This window comes from Lissotriton vulgaris, chromosome 2_1 (genome assembly GCF_964263255.1).
Source record: "Lissotriton vulgaris chromosome 2_1, aLisVul1.2, whole genome shotgun sequence".
NCBI classification, from domain to species: domain Eukaryota; kingdom Metazoa; phylum Chordata; class Amphibia; order Caudata; family Salamandridae; genus Lissotriton; species Lissotriton vulgaris.
Genome location: NC_141687.1, coordinates 428,401,232 through 428,417,189, shown reverse-complemented (window position 1 = coordinate 428,417,189; position 15,958 = coordinate 428,401,232). Strand labels below are relative to the sequence as shown.

At 41.6% G+C, this 15,958-nt stretch overlaps 1 protein-coding gene across 3 annotated transcripts in view; it reads left to right on the top strand.

Moving 5' to 3' along the window:
- METTL21A (methyltransferase 21A, HSPA lysine) overlaps positions 1–15,673 on the top strand; it is a 196,864-nt gene extending 181,191 nt beyond the window's left edge. For all 3 annotated transcript variants that reach the window (XM_086955330.1, XM_086955327.1, XM_086955328.1), the window contains one exon: positions 14,372–15,673. In XM_086955330.1, the coding sequence (XP_086811456.1) occupies positions 14,372–14,766 (395 nt within the window). In that variant the 3' untranslated portion in view covers positions 14,767–15,673. The remainder of the gene's footprint in view (positions 1–14,371) is intronic.
- Positions 15,674–15,958: the final 285 nt, after the last annotated feature.

The following is a 15,958-nucleotide window of genomic DNA, read 5'->3' as shown; positions in this document are numbered from 1 at the left end:
GACTTTTAGTTTTGGTTCTCTTTGAGGAATTTACTCACATAAACGCAATGATTTGTGTGAAAAAAGCGTCATGACCGGAAAATTGTGTCCCTTAGCTTTACTATTACTGTGCATGGCAAGTTAGGATGGTGCCTCGGTACTTTAAATTGTAACAGTGCAGATTAATCAATTTAAAAACAAGTATTTGCTCAAGCGTAAAGCCCGCGCTCCCTTAACGATCACTGCTCCCTTAAATGGAAACGAGCTGTAACAAGTTTTTTAATTGTGTGTGCTGAAGAAGTTGCACAGTTTGAGTAGATACTGCCCGGCAACAAAAATTAAGTCAGTTATATGCACTAGTGTTTTGGGGGTTTGCTATTTTGTGCCTGGCTGTTTCAATCTCCATCGCCCAGCACCAAGCGCACATTTCTGCTTAGGAGTGAGGGATCTTCTCTCTGCCACAACCCTCCCATCCTTGTTCACGGTGCACATCTAGAAACTGATCCCATGAAGGAACCCCCAACCCCCTTGCATCTGTAAATGTGTGCGTTCCACACAAGGTGCTAGAGCAAGCATTGCATTTTACTCTACCCCCCCCCTCCTCCTACCCCCCCCCCATCAAAGCAATAGCCCTAAAATGTGTGTGCGTACACGGGGGGGGGGGGGGGGGGGGGGGGGGGGGGGAGGGGAAGGGGTGATAATGCATTTAGAATTCTGGGGGTGGGAGCATGCAAGTATCTCACGTGCAAGCACTGTATGTATAATGAAAAAAACACATTCGCGGAGATCCGTGTTGCTACCGGTGGGGGAGGGGCATCACTAGTGAACCTGATTTAATTCACCTCCACTGCGTGCTGATTCTCAAGTGTGGAGAGGGCCTTTGAGGGTTTATGGTTATTTCTGAATTCGTATGGTGGGGAGTTTGCAGGTGTTTTGTTCATTTTATGTCTGTTTCACTTATTTTGGAAACACCACCCACCTCCTACCAGCAAAAAACAAGAGGAAAGAGGAGGTACGGAGAGACAGGTGGAGATACGTCAGGCAGACACACCGAGAGAAGGAAGGGGTTGATGCCACGAAGAGGTGGAGGGGTAGCAATAGAAGAGAGAGATGAGAGAGGCGACATCTGAGAAGGACGAGTAAATACGAGGGGGAGTCGAGAGGGTACAGAAAGTGGAGGGAGGTGTGGCTAGGGGGGGGGATGCAGACAAAGGCGGGTGAATAGAAATGAGAGTGGTGACACAGAGTAAAGAGAGGTGCTGGCGTAAAAGGTTTATTATCTTCTATATGTGGCTATCTGTTTCGCCTCATAAAGAAGATAAGAAACCTTTTACCACACACGTAAGTCAAGGAAGCCTGTCCAAGTGGGACGGCTTAAAAAGAGAGAGTACGTCACTGTGACCTCTTTTCCAATGGCTGGCCACCGTTTAGCATGAACGGTGACGCCAGCCAATAGAAAAGAGGGGCGGGGCTTAACCTCGCTAGTGAAACGTACTCAAACATTAAATCTCGCCAGAAAAACTGCACATGCACAGCCATCGCAGGCCCAGACCTAAATAATATTCAAATTGCCAGTCTCTTCGTGTCATTCTAGTGCAGTACTGTGCAGAGACTCTGCCAGGCATGCTTGATGAAGTTGGACTCTTCACTGAATTATACATATGCCTGTGAGTCTACAAAAATATGGGAGCCGAGCAGGGATTGGTTCAAACGCAGCTGGATGTGAATGATCATCTTGCAACTTTACTTAGGAGTGTTTTTATATCATTTTATACTGTCAAGAGAAAATGAACAATGTGCCACATTTAACCCTGCTTTAATTCTTCTCTTTTTACAAATGCATTGTGGGTTTTAACTTACACATTAAAATGTATACCCTACCTACCATGCCACATGTCCTCAGTAAGATCAATAAATACACTAAACTGTTGCAATACAGTTGACTAAAGTGTTCCCAGAAGTCCAACATGCTAGTATATTTTTTAAATGATCAATTTTTAAGGAAACAAAGCAAGAAAAAGCAGTTTGTTAGCTAGGTGTTATGCTGGTGTTTCAACTAATGTTTACTTTGTTGCTTCTGTAACATCAGCAAAAAGTAACAAGCAATATATACAATTAATAAATTTCCTCCTGGGCCCCATTCTCCATGACCGAGTGTGCCTCAGCCATTCATCTAACTAAGATGTTGGATATCTTGTGATATTTATATTGGCCGCCGAAAGAGTACTATTATGGGATGCGCTTGAGAGTCAATTGGCTCATGAAATTAACCCACTGTACAAAGCACATTTGGTCGTCTTGGCTCAACACCTTCGACAATTGATTCCATACCCATAAAGGAGGTATGTCTTGTTTCTTCCAGTTGAAGGCAGTGGTAGTCTTTTCTGCACCTAGGCATTGCAAAACCTGGTACCAATCCTTCTCGATGAGGGCTTCATATACCCCTGGGATAAGCATTAGGACCATTATTTAGGGCGAAGAGTACAAGACCATGGGGAAATTCCTACTTCGTTCCTCTGCGAGACCGCAGGATTAAGAGAGTTGGCTGTTCAAGGCTATCCTTGCTGTGGGGCTCACTTAATTAGCCAAGACCATGTCTCTCTATTTGAAACCAAACCCCATTGCTTCTAGGACCTGTCAGTAAGGGACCAGTGCATCTCGCTGAACACTTTCTCTGCGGCCAGTGAAAGCGGGACAGTCTGTGTTCTCTTTTTCACAATCTTTTCAACCAAGTGAATTGTACTCCATACATTGCCATGCACCTGCCTATTTTTAACAAACCTGCACTAGTCAGAATGGACCAGTGTCGGCAGGAGGTAATTTAACTATGAGTCAACGCAGTGGTTAAACAGGTGTGCTAATGTGGGAATTAATGTGGTATCATACACTTTATAGAATCTTCCTATGGAGCTGCCTGGGCCTGGTACTTTTTTCCCCAGCAATTTTAAAGCAGACTTCACTTCCTGGTCTCTACTGGGTGCTTTCAATTCGACCATTTGCTCTCTAGTAAAACAAGGGTGTCCTGCCTCTTGAACGTACTCATGTTGTACCTCTGAGGGTAAGACTCTCTAGAATAGAGATTGACATAAAACCTCCTAAATTCCTCTAGTTTCTCCTCCTCTTTGATTAGGGATTTAGCTGCATTCGTTTTAATCCCTTTCAAATATCTTCTTCTTGCTTGCCCCGTGGTTAGCTAACAGGACGTCTCCTAACACTAAAGTCCATCTTGTCAGATAATGCAGGGCTAGTTCTGCTTTGTTCATGTAGATGTGTCTTAGCTGGACTTGTACTGTCATTAGCTTATGGTGTAACTGTATAGTGGGGCGAGATTTGTAATCTTACTCAACCGTTTTAATTACTCCTCTGATTTCTGCAATTTAAAAGCTCGTAGTTGCCTCAGATGGCAATACATTTCCTACAAATCACCCCTTCCCATATATTTTCCCATGAAGCCTCAGCCCCCTAATTCAAGCTGACATATCCTCCTATTTGTTGGTCAGTTTCCTCCCTGAATACAGGGTCCTGCAAGAGAGGGACGTAGAAGTGCTGTATCTGAGGCTAGTATCCAATTCCCTGTTTATAGAAACTGAATTGTGATCGGGCATAAGGATTGAGATAATGTTTGTTGCTCTAACCTTGGGAAGTAACATGTAACTCTTAAAAATGTAATCTATCTGTGCATATAAGTAGTGTTCGTCCACGTAAAAGGTATGTACTTCCCTGTATGCAGCTGTTGGTCCTATATCGGACACCAGCATTTAAGTTTTCTAATAAAAAGCCCCCATCTGTATAGACCCCATTGCTCTAAGAGTCACATGCTAGATTAAAGTCCGCTCCGACAAAAATCTACTTTTGCTACTCCACTCAGAGCCTCAAAGAACCCCCTCTAAACCCATGATTGAGTTATATTTAGGGAGTAAACCCTAGTCAATGTGTAGTATTGGCTGTAGAATGATGAGCAGGAAGACATGGGTGATTAAAGTAAGAGTTTATTGTAAACTCTAAGCTAGAGACCTCATCCACCAAAGTCTAGCAAGTAACTGACTTTAACTTGAGGCCAAACATTGTAAAGCAAATACATTCCACATTAGAAGATCATGCACATGCAGGAGCTTTAGCATATAACACATAAAGAAGATACACTTTAATGAAGAATACCACAACCCCTCCCTCTTATCAACTAAAATTTAAAAGAGCATAACTAGGGTTAATTTAAGAGGAAACGAAATCTTTAAAATGAACAGGATTAAATTTCAACCCTGTAGAACTTCTCACATGTCCATCTGTTAAAGAAGTGGAGGAGAAGAGGCATCTTCTTCAGCATTATTGGAACGACATACAGCAATCCTGCCGAGATTCCAAACCTTGTGATCCTGTGTTCTAACAGCATTACCTAATAGCTTGACAACCTTTATAGGCTGACTAAACTTAGAAACTCAAAATGTTCTCTCAGGCAGCTTGATCCTCACCAAATCTCCAACAGACACAACCGTCTTTTTCACAGCTTTTCTTACATCATACTCACTCTTTCTTTTATCTATTTTCTCCAACTCTTTTTCTGTCCAACAGGAAGTATTGTTACTGGGACCAGCAGCATCATCAACTTTTGTTGAAACCCAAGAGGGTTTGAGGGGAGTGCAAGCCGACCTTCCCTTGAATAAAGTGAAAGGTGTAACCCCAGTAGAGGAATGTGTGGTGAACCTATATTCACAAACCTTTTTCTTAATGGCATCCTCCCAATCATAGTTGGAAACAACCGCTAACTGCATAGTTTCCTTAAGGACCTTAATGAATCTCTCGACAACTCCATTGCTTTCTGGATGATAGACAGAAGCACGCTTGTGAACAATACCTCTTTCACTCAGAAAACCTTCAACAAGACCAGAAACGAATTGTACGCCATTGTCCGTAAGAACTGAACTTGGCAAACCTTCATTGGCAAACAACTCATCCAAAAAAGTTACAACAGAGCCAGAATCCACTCGATTAACAATCTTGATAAACGGCCATCTGGAAAACATGTCTACGCATACAATAACATATTTGTCCTGACTTTTGACCTTGACAGGTCCCAGAATGTCTAAAGAAACATCCACCCAAGGACCTGTAGACTGTTTCCTGATCACCATGGGTTGTGTTCTACATTTTAATATTTTATCACTAACCGAACACTGCGGACAATCACGTACCAACCTCTCAATTTGAGTATCCATAGCAGGCCACCAGTTGACTTCTCTAACTCTAGCTTTGGTTTTGGCAATACCCATATAGCTAGAATGACCATTATCAATAATATTGCCCCTAAGTTTTTCGGGTGGGATAAGTCTACTTCCTCTCACTAACAAACCATTGAGTAAGGAAAATTGATCTTTCACAGTCCGGAAACCTTTAATTTTCTCATCACAGTTATTCTTTTCACCCCAACCGTCACGTACAAATCTAATGACTTGTTGGAGATCAGAATCAGAACCTAACTCAGTAGTCCATTCACCCTCTGTGATAACACCCTCTGTAACAGCACACACTTCGAAATCTTCTGAAAGATCTTCATTACAAAAAGAAAAATCATCATTTTCCTCAGAGACACTATCTCCAGTAAGCCTAGATAGACAGTCAGCTAGAATATTACTGGAACCAGGTAAATAAGTAACACCAAATTCAAAGTCTTGTAAAGCCACTACCTATTTCCTTATTCTATGTGAGATACAATCAATCCCCTTTTTTTCAAAAACCTCTTTGAGCGGTTTATGATCTGTAATGATAGAGAATATTTTACCCCACACAAATTTCTTGAGTTTGTTAACAGCCCAGTACACTGCTAGAGCTTCTTTTTCCACAACTGAGTAGTTGCATTCGGCCCCTCTCAGTGGTCTTGCAATGAACAGAATCGTATTGTCTATTTTTTCTCCTTTCTGTAAAAGGACAGCTCCAATACCTTTGCAACTATAATGTATAACTATAATGTACAAATCTTTTGTAGGATCAAAGCTAGCTAAATCTTGAGCATTATTGAGATAATTCTTGATGTTATCGTACTCAGTACAACAACCTTTGCCCCAGATAAACTCCTGACCCTTTTTTAACAAAGCCCTCATCCTCTGTCTTCTGGGCAAATCTAGGAACAAATTTGTTATAGAATTCAGCCATGCCAAGAAATTTGACTAACTCATCCTTACTGTCAGGATATTTTAGGTTGGAGATGTCCTCTACTAAGGATGGTTTGGGTTTGATACCTGAGCCAGAAACAAGATGCCCAAGATACTCTATACTTTTTACACCAAGTTTGCATTTATCCAGTCTTAAGTGTGAGTCCTGCACTTTGTAGCCTATCTAAAACTACATGTACCCTGTCATCATGTTCTTTACGTGTTGCACCATGCACCAAAATGTCATCCTGATAGACTTTAACACCATGGAGACCCACCAAATGCCTTCCATTGGAATACCGAAGCTGCAGAAATCAGGCTAAAAGGCATCCTGAGAAATTTGTATGTGCCGAAAGGAGTAGTGAAGGTTGTGAAATCTTGGCAAGATGGGTGTAATCTGACCTGGTGCTAGGCAGACGATAAATCTAATGTGGAGAAATACATGGGCCCACCCAATGAAGACATAATTTCAGTAAAGTTGGGCAGGGGGTAGTGATCAACTATAACAGCTTTGTTTAATTCTCTCATATCAATGCATAGCCGTGCCACGCCATTGGCCTTGCGGACCATCACCACCGGAGAAACACATTCTGTACCTTCGACCTCTTCTTTGACATTGTTGGATATCAGTTTGTCTAGTTCAGCCTTCATTTTATCTCTAAAAAGGAGTGGAACATTCCTAACTTTAGCAACAGAGTCTTTCTTTAATTTGATTAGGTGCAAATACTTTTTGAGACACCCAAGCTCTTTGGTAAAGACACTCGGAAATCTTTTAGCCCAGTTGCTGTGATCAGAAACTACAGACACTCCATGGGGAAGGACCCTCAAGCATACTGATGGAATTTGGTTCGGGTCAAGGTAAACACCAAGATCTCTCTGATGTGCCCAACTGATAAGGGAGTCTCCTTTCATTGAAATGTAAATTTTCCCAGCGGTAACTCTCCCCTTGAAATCAATACTGCCCATGAAATAGCCCAACAGTTTTATAATTTGACCGCCATACCCTCTGGGGATGATGTCAGCTTTAAGTAGTCTATCTTTGCTTCGTAAATACTTTTCAAAGAAAAACCTGGGTATCAATGTAATTTTAGCGCCAGAATCAAACATGTTAACAGCACTACCATCAATTAACACCTCTTCCATAGGACTTTCCATTTTAATCCTTGTGAAGGCTTGATCTCTTAATCCAAAGTTGACAAGAATAAAATATTTAAAAAAATGTTGAGTTGAGGTCTCTAGGCCCAGGTAAAAGTCCAATTGTCGCCAAAATGTAGTATGGGCTGTAGAATGATGAGCAGGAAGACATAGGTGATTAAAGTCATAGTTTATTGTAAACTGTAAGCTAGAGACCTCATCCTCCAAAGCAAGTAACTGACCTTAACTTGAGGCCAAACATTCTAAAGCAAATACATTCCACATTAGAAGCTCATGCACATGCAGGAGCTTTAGCATATAACGTATAAAGAAGATCCACTTTAATGAAGAATGCCACACAATGTTATTGGGTTTTCCCACAGAGTACCAGTGAGCACCATGTATCTACCTTCCCTGTCAGTTTTTGATTCGGTATTAACCAGTGGGAGATCTCTTCTAACAAAATGTGCCACTCCATTATGTTTAGCTGTGCCAGATGAATAATATGCCATTAGATATGACCTATGTTTCACCTAATGTGTTTCCTGTAGACAAGTTATGACAGGCTGGGCATCCCAAATATATTTCCATATTGACCCTCTTTTAATTGTACTATTCAACCCTTTTAGTATTAAATGATATTTTCACCATGGAAGTATCTTTAGGTAACATGCAAGCGTATGTGTCCTTATATATTCGATCATTCCCACTACTGATTTATAACCCAACATCCTAGTTTATCAAGAGCGCCTCTCTCCACAATAATCCTGCTACCCATCCAACATTTCCATAACATCTTGTGAGTCCCATACATCATCACTGTGTACACAATATCAGTTGTTATCGAGTCTTACCTGGTCCAAACCCAGAACCACGTGTTCTGGCTACTGTAGATTCTAAATCGGAGGAGTAGGTAGGACTCCATTCTCCATCAGTATCCATCCAGCATGCAGCCATGAATAGCCCTGTACATCTGCTTCATACAGTAGTGTAAGGAAATGGTAGTCCCCTATTTCGGGGACCTCCGAGTGCATCGCCTGACGGATATCTTCAGTTCCAAAGATAGTGAGCGATTGTGTGAAAAATTAGGTTACGCCCACAGTTCAAGGTGTTTCATTCCCGGCAACAAGTTTTCTAGGCTTTGGAGCTTCCTCATATTGTGAACTGCTTATGGCACTTATCTTTTGCAGTCTTGTTAACTTTCTGGGGTCTTGGCTTCTTCCATTTAGTCCAGCCTTATTTAGTTGCGATGTGGTTCCTCCTGGGAATGGTACTGCTTCAGATCTTTAAAAGGCTTGTCAACTCTGATCTTTATGTAAAATTATGTTGCTCCCCCTCAAATCTGAAGTTCACGCCAAATGGATATGTTAATTGATAACGGATTTTCTCTTCCCTGAACTTGCATAATGGACATAAATTTACAATGTTTCTTAAGGATCGTTGGTGACACGCCTTGAAACAGCGTGCAAGTGTAGTCTTGGAAGGGCTTTAGAGGCCCTCAGAACTTACTCTTTAAATGAATGAAATTTGACCAGGATATCTCTCAGCCTCAAAGAGTGCTGAGGTCTCTTGTTGGCCCATGGTGCACCCTGTCTAGGCAGAGGTTCAGATGATCATAACTCAGAAGAGCCGAGAACATGCTTATCATTAACGCCCCCATATTAGGGCATTCCCCACCTTCCTTCAGGCCCCTAATTTGTAGGTCCTCCTTTCTGGATGGCTTCTAAATGTTTAAATTCCTTTCACTGCTGTGTGAGCTCGATATTTGGTCTGGAAAAAACAATGTATATACCCTAGTTTATATTTTCACCGCTCTCGCACCCACAGAGTGCATATCCTGTATAAGATCACTGATCCTAGAACTCCGGAGTGCAGATCAAGTAGGCGTTTAAAATATCACCTTCAGTTCTTTTTTAAAACAGTAGATACTGTGCAACAGTTCCGTCTTCATGACTGGCATATCTATTTCTCTCTAGTCGTCTGTGCTGATAGCTGCCACCCATTTTTCCAGCAGTTCCTGTTTTTTTTTTTTTTAAACTTTATTGACAGGAAGGAGTATTAGTCACATATCAGAATTACATTTACAATTTCACGGTCTCATATTGTAACGTGTCTGTTGACATTCTTAAGTACATTGTCGCATATTGTAGTCATATGTAGTACGTCGGTTAATCATTACCTTCTCCCTGTTAGTCAGTAAGAACATTTCTTTAACAGTACATAGAAAATAAACATTTCCCCCCCCCAACCGGTGTCATCATTGCCAATACTTTTCCAATCGCCTCTTCTAGCAGCCATTTCCTTAGTGTCTGCACTGTTACATCGACTAGTCAAGACACTACCTTTTTTATATGTTTATCCCGAGAATTGTAGGCCCTCTATTTCACTCTCTCACTCCTCCTCCCCTTCCGAGTCCAGGTCATCTCCTTCTGGCAGCGGGTCACAGATCTCACCCCTATACACATTCCATGCTAGCCATATCCTGTTCCATTTGCGCGGCGCCGCGCGTAGGGTGTAGACTGCCCTCTGTGTGATCATCAGGATGTCCATACCTTTAGCCCATCTATTCGCTGTGGGTAGTTCTTGTGTGCCCCATCTTTGTGCTATGTCTCGCTTAGCCACTGCCATGGCCAGTGTAGCCCAGATCAGTTCAAATCGGCCTAGGTCATTGGGGTCCCAGATGTTTAGGAGGCATTTGCGAGGTTCCGGCAGTACGGAGGTGTTAAGAGCCTGTGAGATTGTGCGCATTATCTTTGTCCAGAATTCACGTATGCGTGGGCATTCCCATAGGGTGTGAAATAATGTCCCCTCCTCCCCGCAGCCTCTCAAGCAAAAAGGATGTGGCGCTCTCTGTATCTTGTGGAGTAGTGTCCTGGTGTAGTATATGCGGTGTAAAATTTTTAGTTGTACCAATCTGAACCTGCTCGAGATTCCTGCCTCTCTCGGGGAGGCCAGCGCCTCATTCCACTCGTTTTCATCCATCCCACCTATTTCCTCCTCCCACCGTTCTTTGAGTTTCAGCGTGGGGTCCTTCAAATTATTGATCAGTTTTTTATATGTGAGTGAGGTCGCGCTTTGGATCATGAAGTCTGTTAGTAGCCTATCTTCTAGCGGGGAGGATTCTGGCAGTGTAGTGTTTACTGGAATTGCACCCAATAGTGCATGTCTGATTTGGACATAACGGAATGTTTCTGTGGGTCTGAGGTGGTACTGCTGTTGCAGTTGTGAAAACGGTATTACTGTATCCTTGTCCCATAGGTCCCCCACCGTGGAGATACCTATGGAGTCCCAACGCTCAAAGCCCTTACATCCCCTGAGATTACCTAAAGATTTCGTGTCCCATAACGGTGTCATTTTAGTGATTTTCCCTGCCCATCCTAGGCGAGCCTGCGCTACGTGCCATAGGGTTGCTGTGTGTTTGGTTGGACCGATTAGATTTTTAAGTTGTTGTTTATTATAAAGTACTGAGAATATGCATTCCACCCCAAGTTGTGCCCAATCTGAGCAGTTCCTGTTTTAGGGACATTCAGCAGAGGACTAAAGTACAGCTGCCTGGGTAAGAAACGTCAGCAGTTGCTAATGTAGATGGCACATCAAGGCACTTTTAAGGAATCGTTCATCAAGTCTTGCCCAAACAATTTTTTTTTATATATTTTCCCTGCTTTCTGCTGCTTTGCAATGTAATAGAAAGTAATTTGTGGGGTGCAGCTGCAACTTTTTTTCAGTTCACTGCTGTGTTTATCCCTGTGAAATGCCTAATCCACACACCACCTCCACCGCAGCTACATCACTGTCCCTCCTCGGGGTGCCCACGCTGCAAAGCTTTCTTCGTGGTTAAGCTAGGCTCCTATGATTGACATGCCACCATGAATGGGCAGGGATGATGTCCATGAGCTCAAAAAACAACGGTGGGGCTGTGAGCATCCTATCTGACAGTGTCAAATCCTGCTTGACAGATATGCTGGGCTTTCATAGAACACTTGGGGAGCATTTGAAGAATAGATACCAGGATTCCAAGACAGTTCTTGTGTATCCACTGTCAGGTTGCTGGAAAGTCCTGTTTTTGTTCTGCCAGGTTTCTGTCTCTGGAGTAATGGCTGTACAGTGGCTGCTTCAAACTGGATTTAAGTATTAGATGTGGGAGGACACTTGCATTTCCATAGTACACTGCCCACACACCTAGCCCTCTGAGTCAAAGTTTAGAGTGGCTGAAGGCTTTCACCAGCTTGAAAAGGCCCAAAATGGTTGATAGTGCCTAGAGAACGTTTACCTCATTGATTAGGGCATGCCCAGGAGTCATTCCCATTCACTAACTTGTGCCAGAGATAAATGTGACACTCCAGGCACCCACTTCAGAACATTACTGAACCTGAGGAAGAACAGAAGAGGACTGGACCTGCTGTCAGTGACCTGATTGGACTGGACTCTGCTATTGGCCTCTGCCTGACATCCTGTGCTTCTTTAAGTAACATCCCTGAGGTCCAGGGGGGCTCTAGAAGTGTACATTTTTGGTGTATTGTGTCTTAAAGAACAAAAGTCAGAAGTTAAAATCTTTGCCCCGGACTAACCTGGTTGGTGTATCCTATTGGCGCTCAAATGTGGTCAGCATCCAATTACATTAGGTCTCAATCTACCGCGACCATAGACTGTCATTGGCACTTTCTACTTTTTGGTGCTTTTCCTACTTAAAACTTTAAAGATTCATCTCTCCGGTTCCCCTTATTGGATTTTTGTCATTTTAGTGCAATGTTGTTTATTAAATTTTACTCTATTTTGTTAATTTGGTTTGGGATTTTATTGTTTTGCATTTTTACTTCATTACTGTTTTGGTACTGTAGAAATACTTTACACATTGCCCAAAGTTGATCCTTTCTGCTCTGTTTCATCGCTACCTGGAGGTTGAGCTTAGGTTAATTTATTGACTTTAAGAGTTCACCCGGACATTGGTTGTGATTGGTCCTCGAAGTGGCAAGTCACCTACTGCAAATAATAAACCAATTTCTTACAATAATCTTACAAATTTTAGAATAGAAAATTTAAATATTACTTTTTATTTTAAATCAATAATTGATGTGAATTTACAGTGCTAGTGCATTTCCCTCTTGATGGGTTCTTGAGGTGGGTAAGTGGGAAAAACAGATCCATGTGCTTCAATCAATTGCAGTCACAGGGGTTTGTACATGTGATGCTGCCAAGTTTCAAGATTTGTTTCAGCACCATAATGTCCAAGTTTCACTTTGACATGTAGGAAGTAGGAATATAAACTGAACTAGGGGAGAGGATGTAACCTTACAGCTAAGCGGTCGACTTCGAAGCCGGGAAAGAGGTTCGAGTCTTGGCAACGACGCTCAATATCCTGTGATTCTGGGCAAATCACTTAATCTCCTCTTGCCTAACAAAAATGAATGTGTCCATCTATAACGAAGCTGGTGCTTATGTAAAGCGCTCTGATACATAATATATTCAGGTCTAGTTTGTGCAATATAAAACTCTTAATAATAAACCTTTATGATCATAGGGCTGCATTATACCCGTGTTCCATTGTAGGGCACAGGCTGAGCAGGGGTCTATGCATCAAGTGTGCGGTCTGATATTAATACTAGGAAACAGAGAACAGTGATTGCCTTTCATGTTTCTGAGCTGTAGTGTCTACAACTTATACTCTAACATGCAAGTTTTCTGAGTTAATGTATGGGCTAGAAGCAGCACAATATCAGCAAAACTGGTGCATGAACCTTTTCTGAGCCTGTGCAATGGGATCTGAAGATGTTAAAGATAATGCAGCCTCGGATCCTTCTGTGTGAGGGGATGTGGTTCATAAAGGCATGCTTTTCAGTCCATCTTAAGGTAAACCTAGGAGCAGGAGTGTGGGTGCAGTGTTTTAGATAAGGAGATTGATTCTGGAGTATCTGTATGCACAGCGTTCTTTGTAGCCACAATCTTTATACTAGAGCTTTGCAAAGACAAAACTCTATAACTTTCTTAGTGAAATAGGTCTACATCATGGTGGACTGAGACACTGCTCAGAGTTCAGCTATTCATCTGCTAGCCATCACACAGCAACATAGAGTGATCCGTGGACACACAGGTTGAGCTAGGCTCCCAGAACGGGAGTAAAGTTCGTCCAGGGACCTTGTAAATAGTCACACGGACAAATTAAGCAGCTAACCAGGGTCTGAGTGAGTCCTAGTAGGAGCTTCCATTCCAGGAAAGAGTTCGAGGTAGGGGCTGCAGCTATTCTCGTCACCACAGAGTGCCAAAGCAGTAAAAGTGGAGCAAAAATTGGTGTTTTCCGCATTCTACTGAAAAGGAAACCTTCTCTTCAGTGGTGTACAACACTTTTTGGTTTTAATGAAAGCCTGAAACCCTATTTCTTGCTCATACATTAGTGAGAGTCTACACAGCTGTGGTCCATGGGACAGTGTTGTGGTGTATGTTTTCAAATCGCCTCTCTTTGATTTACCAATGTAGTATGAAGCTGTACTATGTGGTATGGCCATGGTAATTCAAGAACAGATATGGGGAGGTATACTACAATATATCGGTTGGGCATTATTTCCCTCCCTTATCAAAGGGAAATGACTTTGCATAGGGTCTCCTAGGACGTAATAAATATAATTCAGTGTTTGTATTAATAAATGTCAAAACTCTGCTGGGTGTGACTAGATTTCTGCCTAGAAGTATGTATGGTTCTGTACCAATAAAACAAGTTAAAAAAAGTTTAAAAAACTTTCATGATGCCATTTTGTTTAAAGTTCTGTACTTTTGATACAAGATGGTGCTGAGGTCTCAAAACTGGGTAATGGAGAGAAACATGGGACGTAGCATACAAATTGTCAGGAGATTGCTTGATATAACATTATTGGGGTCATTTATTACCAATTGTAGGAGAGAATGCGGAGATGGAAGGAATTTTGTGTCCACCTATATGAAAACGCCTAGGACCCCATTTAGAACCAACAATGTAAAATATGCCTGTTAATTCAAATAAAAAAAATTGTTCAATGTGACACAGATTCACCTGGTGTGTTTTGCATCAATGCATTTAATGTAATTTTGTTTGTAAATGCAACGCTTATAACTGCTGTCAATTGTTTTCGCGTTTATTGCAGGTGCAGATGTGACCATTACAGACCGCAAAGTGGCTTTGGAATTTCTTGAGTCGAATGTCCGAGCAAACCTGCCCACTCCTTTCCAGCAACATGTTTCTGTCCTGGAATTGACCTGGGGACAGGACTTGGAGAGCTTCTCACGAACGTTCGATTTGATTCTGGGAGCAGATATTGTTTACCTAGAGGATACTTTTGAGGATCTGTTGAAAACTTTAGAACACCTGTGTTCAGAACACACCGTGATTCTCCTGGCCTGTCGGATTCGCTATGAACGGGACCAGACCTTTCTAACCATGCTGAAGGGGCCATTCTCCGTATCCGAGGTTCATTATGATCCTAGATCAGATGTTCGTATATACAAAGCAACAAAGGATACTGTAATGAAGGAATTGTGATCACAATGTGTGTGTCTGTCTGTGCCCAAGAGAGCGCGCATATCACTGTCTCTTGCCTCCTTATTTGTTGCTCGGCTGCCATTGTCTCATCAGTCTACACTAGGGCCCCGTTTTAACCTTTATCTCAAAACTAGCCCCTTACCATAAGCAATAGCATGTTGTTATTTTTATATAGAATTAATTTAATTTAATTAAAAAGTTAGAACCCTTGACTTAACATTAATGTTGACCCTGTCTAATTTTAAGTATTAAACAATGTTCATTAAAAAGGTCATCTTAATTCTGCATAGTCTCTCCCCTAGTCTGTGCTATATTAAATATTTCGAATAACATTATATAAACAGAGTGGTAACTCTAAACCTACTCCATTTTTAAATATTACACTGCTTTTTCAGTTATTGTGCATACAAAAATAAGGAAAGCTAGCCATAAAGCCACCCATATGCAAAGTTAAATATTTCTTCCATTTATTTGACATTTGGATGAGCATTTGAATGAGCTAACGGTGCCCGAGTTGCCATTTAGGTACTGGTATGGCCCAGCTAATGGGATAAGGGAAGGACCATACAATGTAATGCATAAAGAGATAAGCTTTCAGTTGGCGTTATTGTAGTGAAAGAGTAAGAAATGTTTTATTATAAGAGTTCATAATCTGATTTCAGTAAAACGTGTTTTGCTTTGTTTAAAACGCTTTCTGCGCATAGAAGAGAGATCTATTGAACCTGTTCTCTGCCATATACTTTACAATGATCAGGTTTTGTTTAACATTAATAAACCCTTTGCCGATTAAACCAATGACAATAAAAAATCTCATCCGAGAGGTGTGGGGGTGCAATTATCTAAATGCACTGTAACTCTTCAAGGTGGGAGATAAAAATGCAAAATAAAATGTATATAAAACCTTAAATGCTTGCCTACTTTGAATGAACAAAACACTGTGCTTCCAAACCCACATTTAAGAGGGATTTTTCCCTAATGTGCATGTTTTATCCACAATTCTTGGAACTGAAATCGTTCAGAACTGCCTGTGGCAACTGAACACAAGCATTTTGTAACTTCATGCATGATTTAAGGCAAAAGTACAAATTAATTACTGGCGACTTCCTTTTGATGGGGTCTTATTTTAATGTGCTATAGGAGAAAATGTATAAAGCTACAAACATAACTAATTCCATGGTGGTTTTGAAGCAAA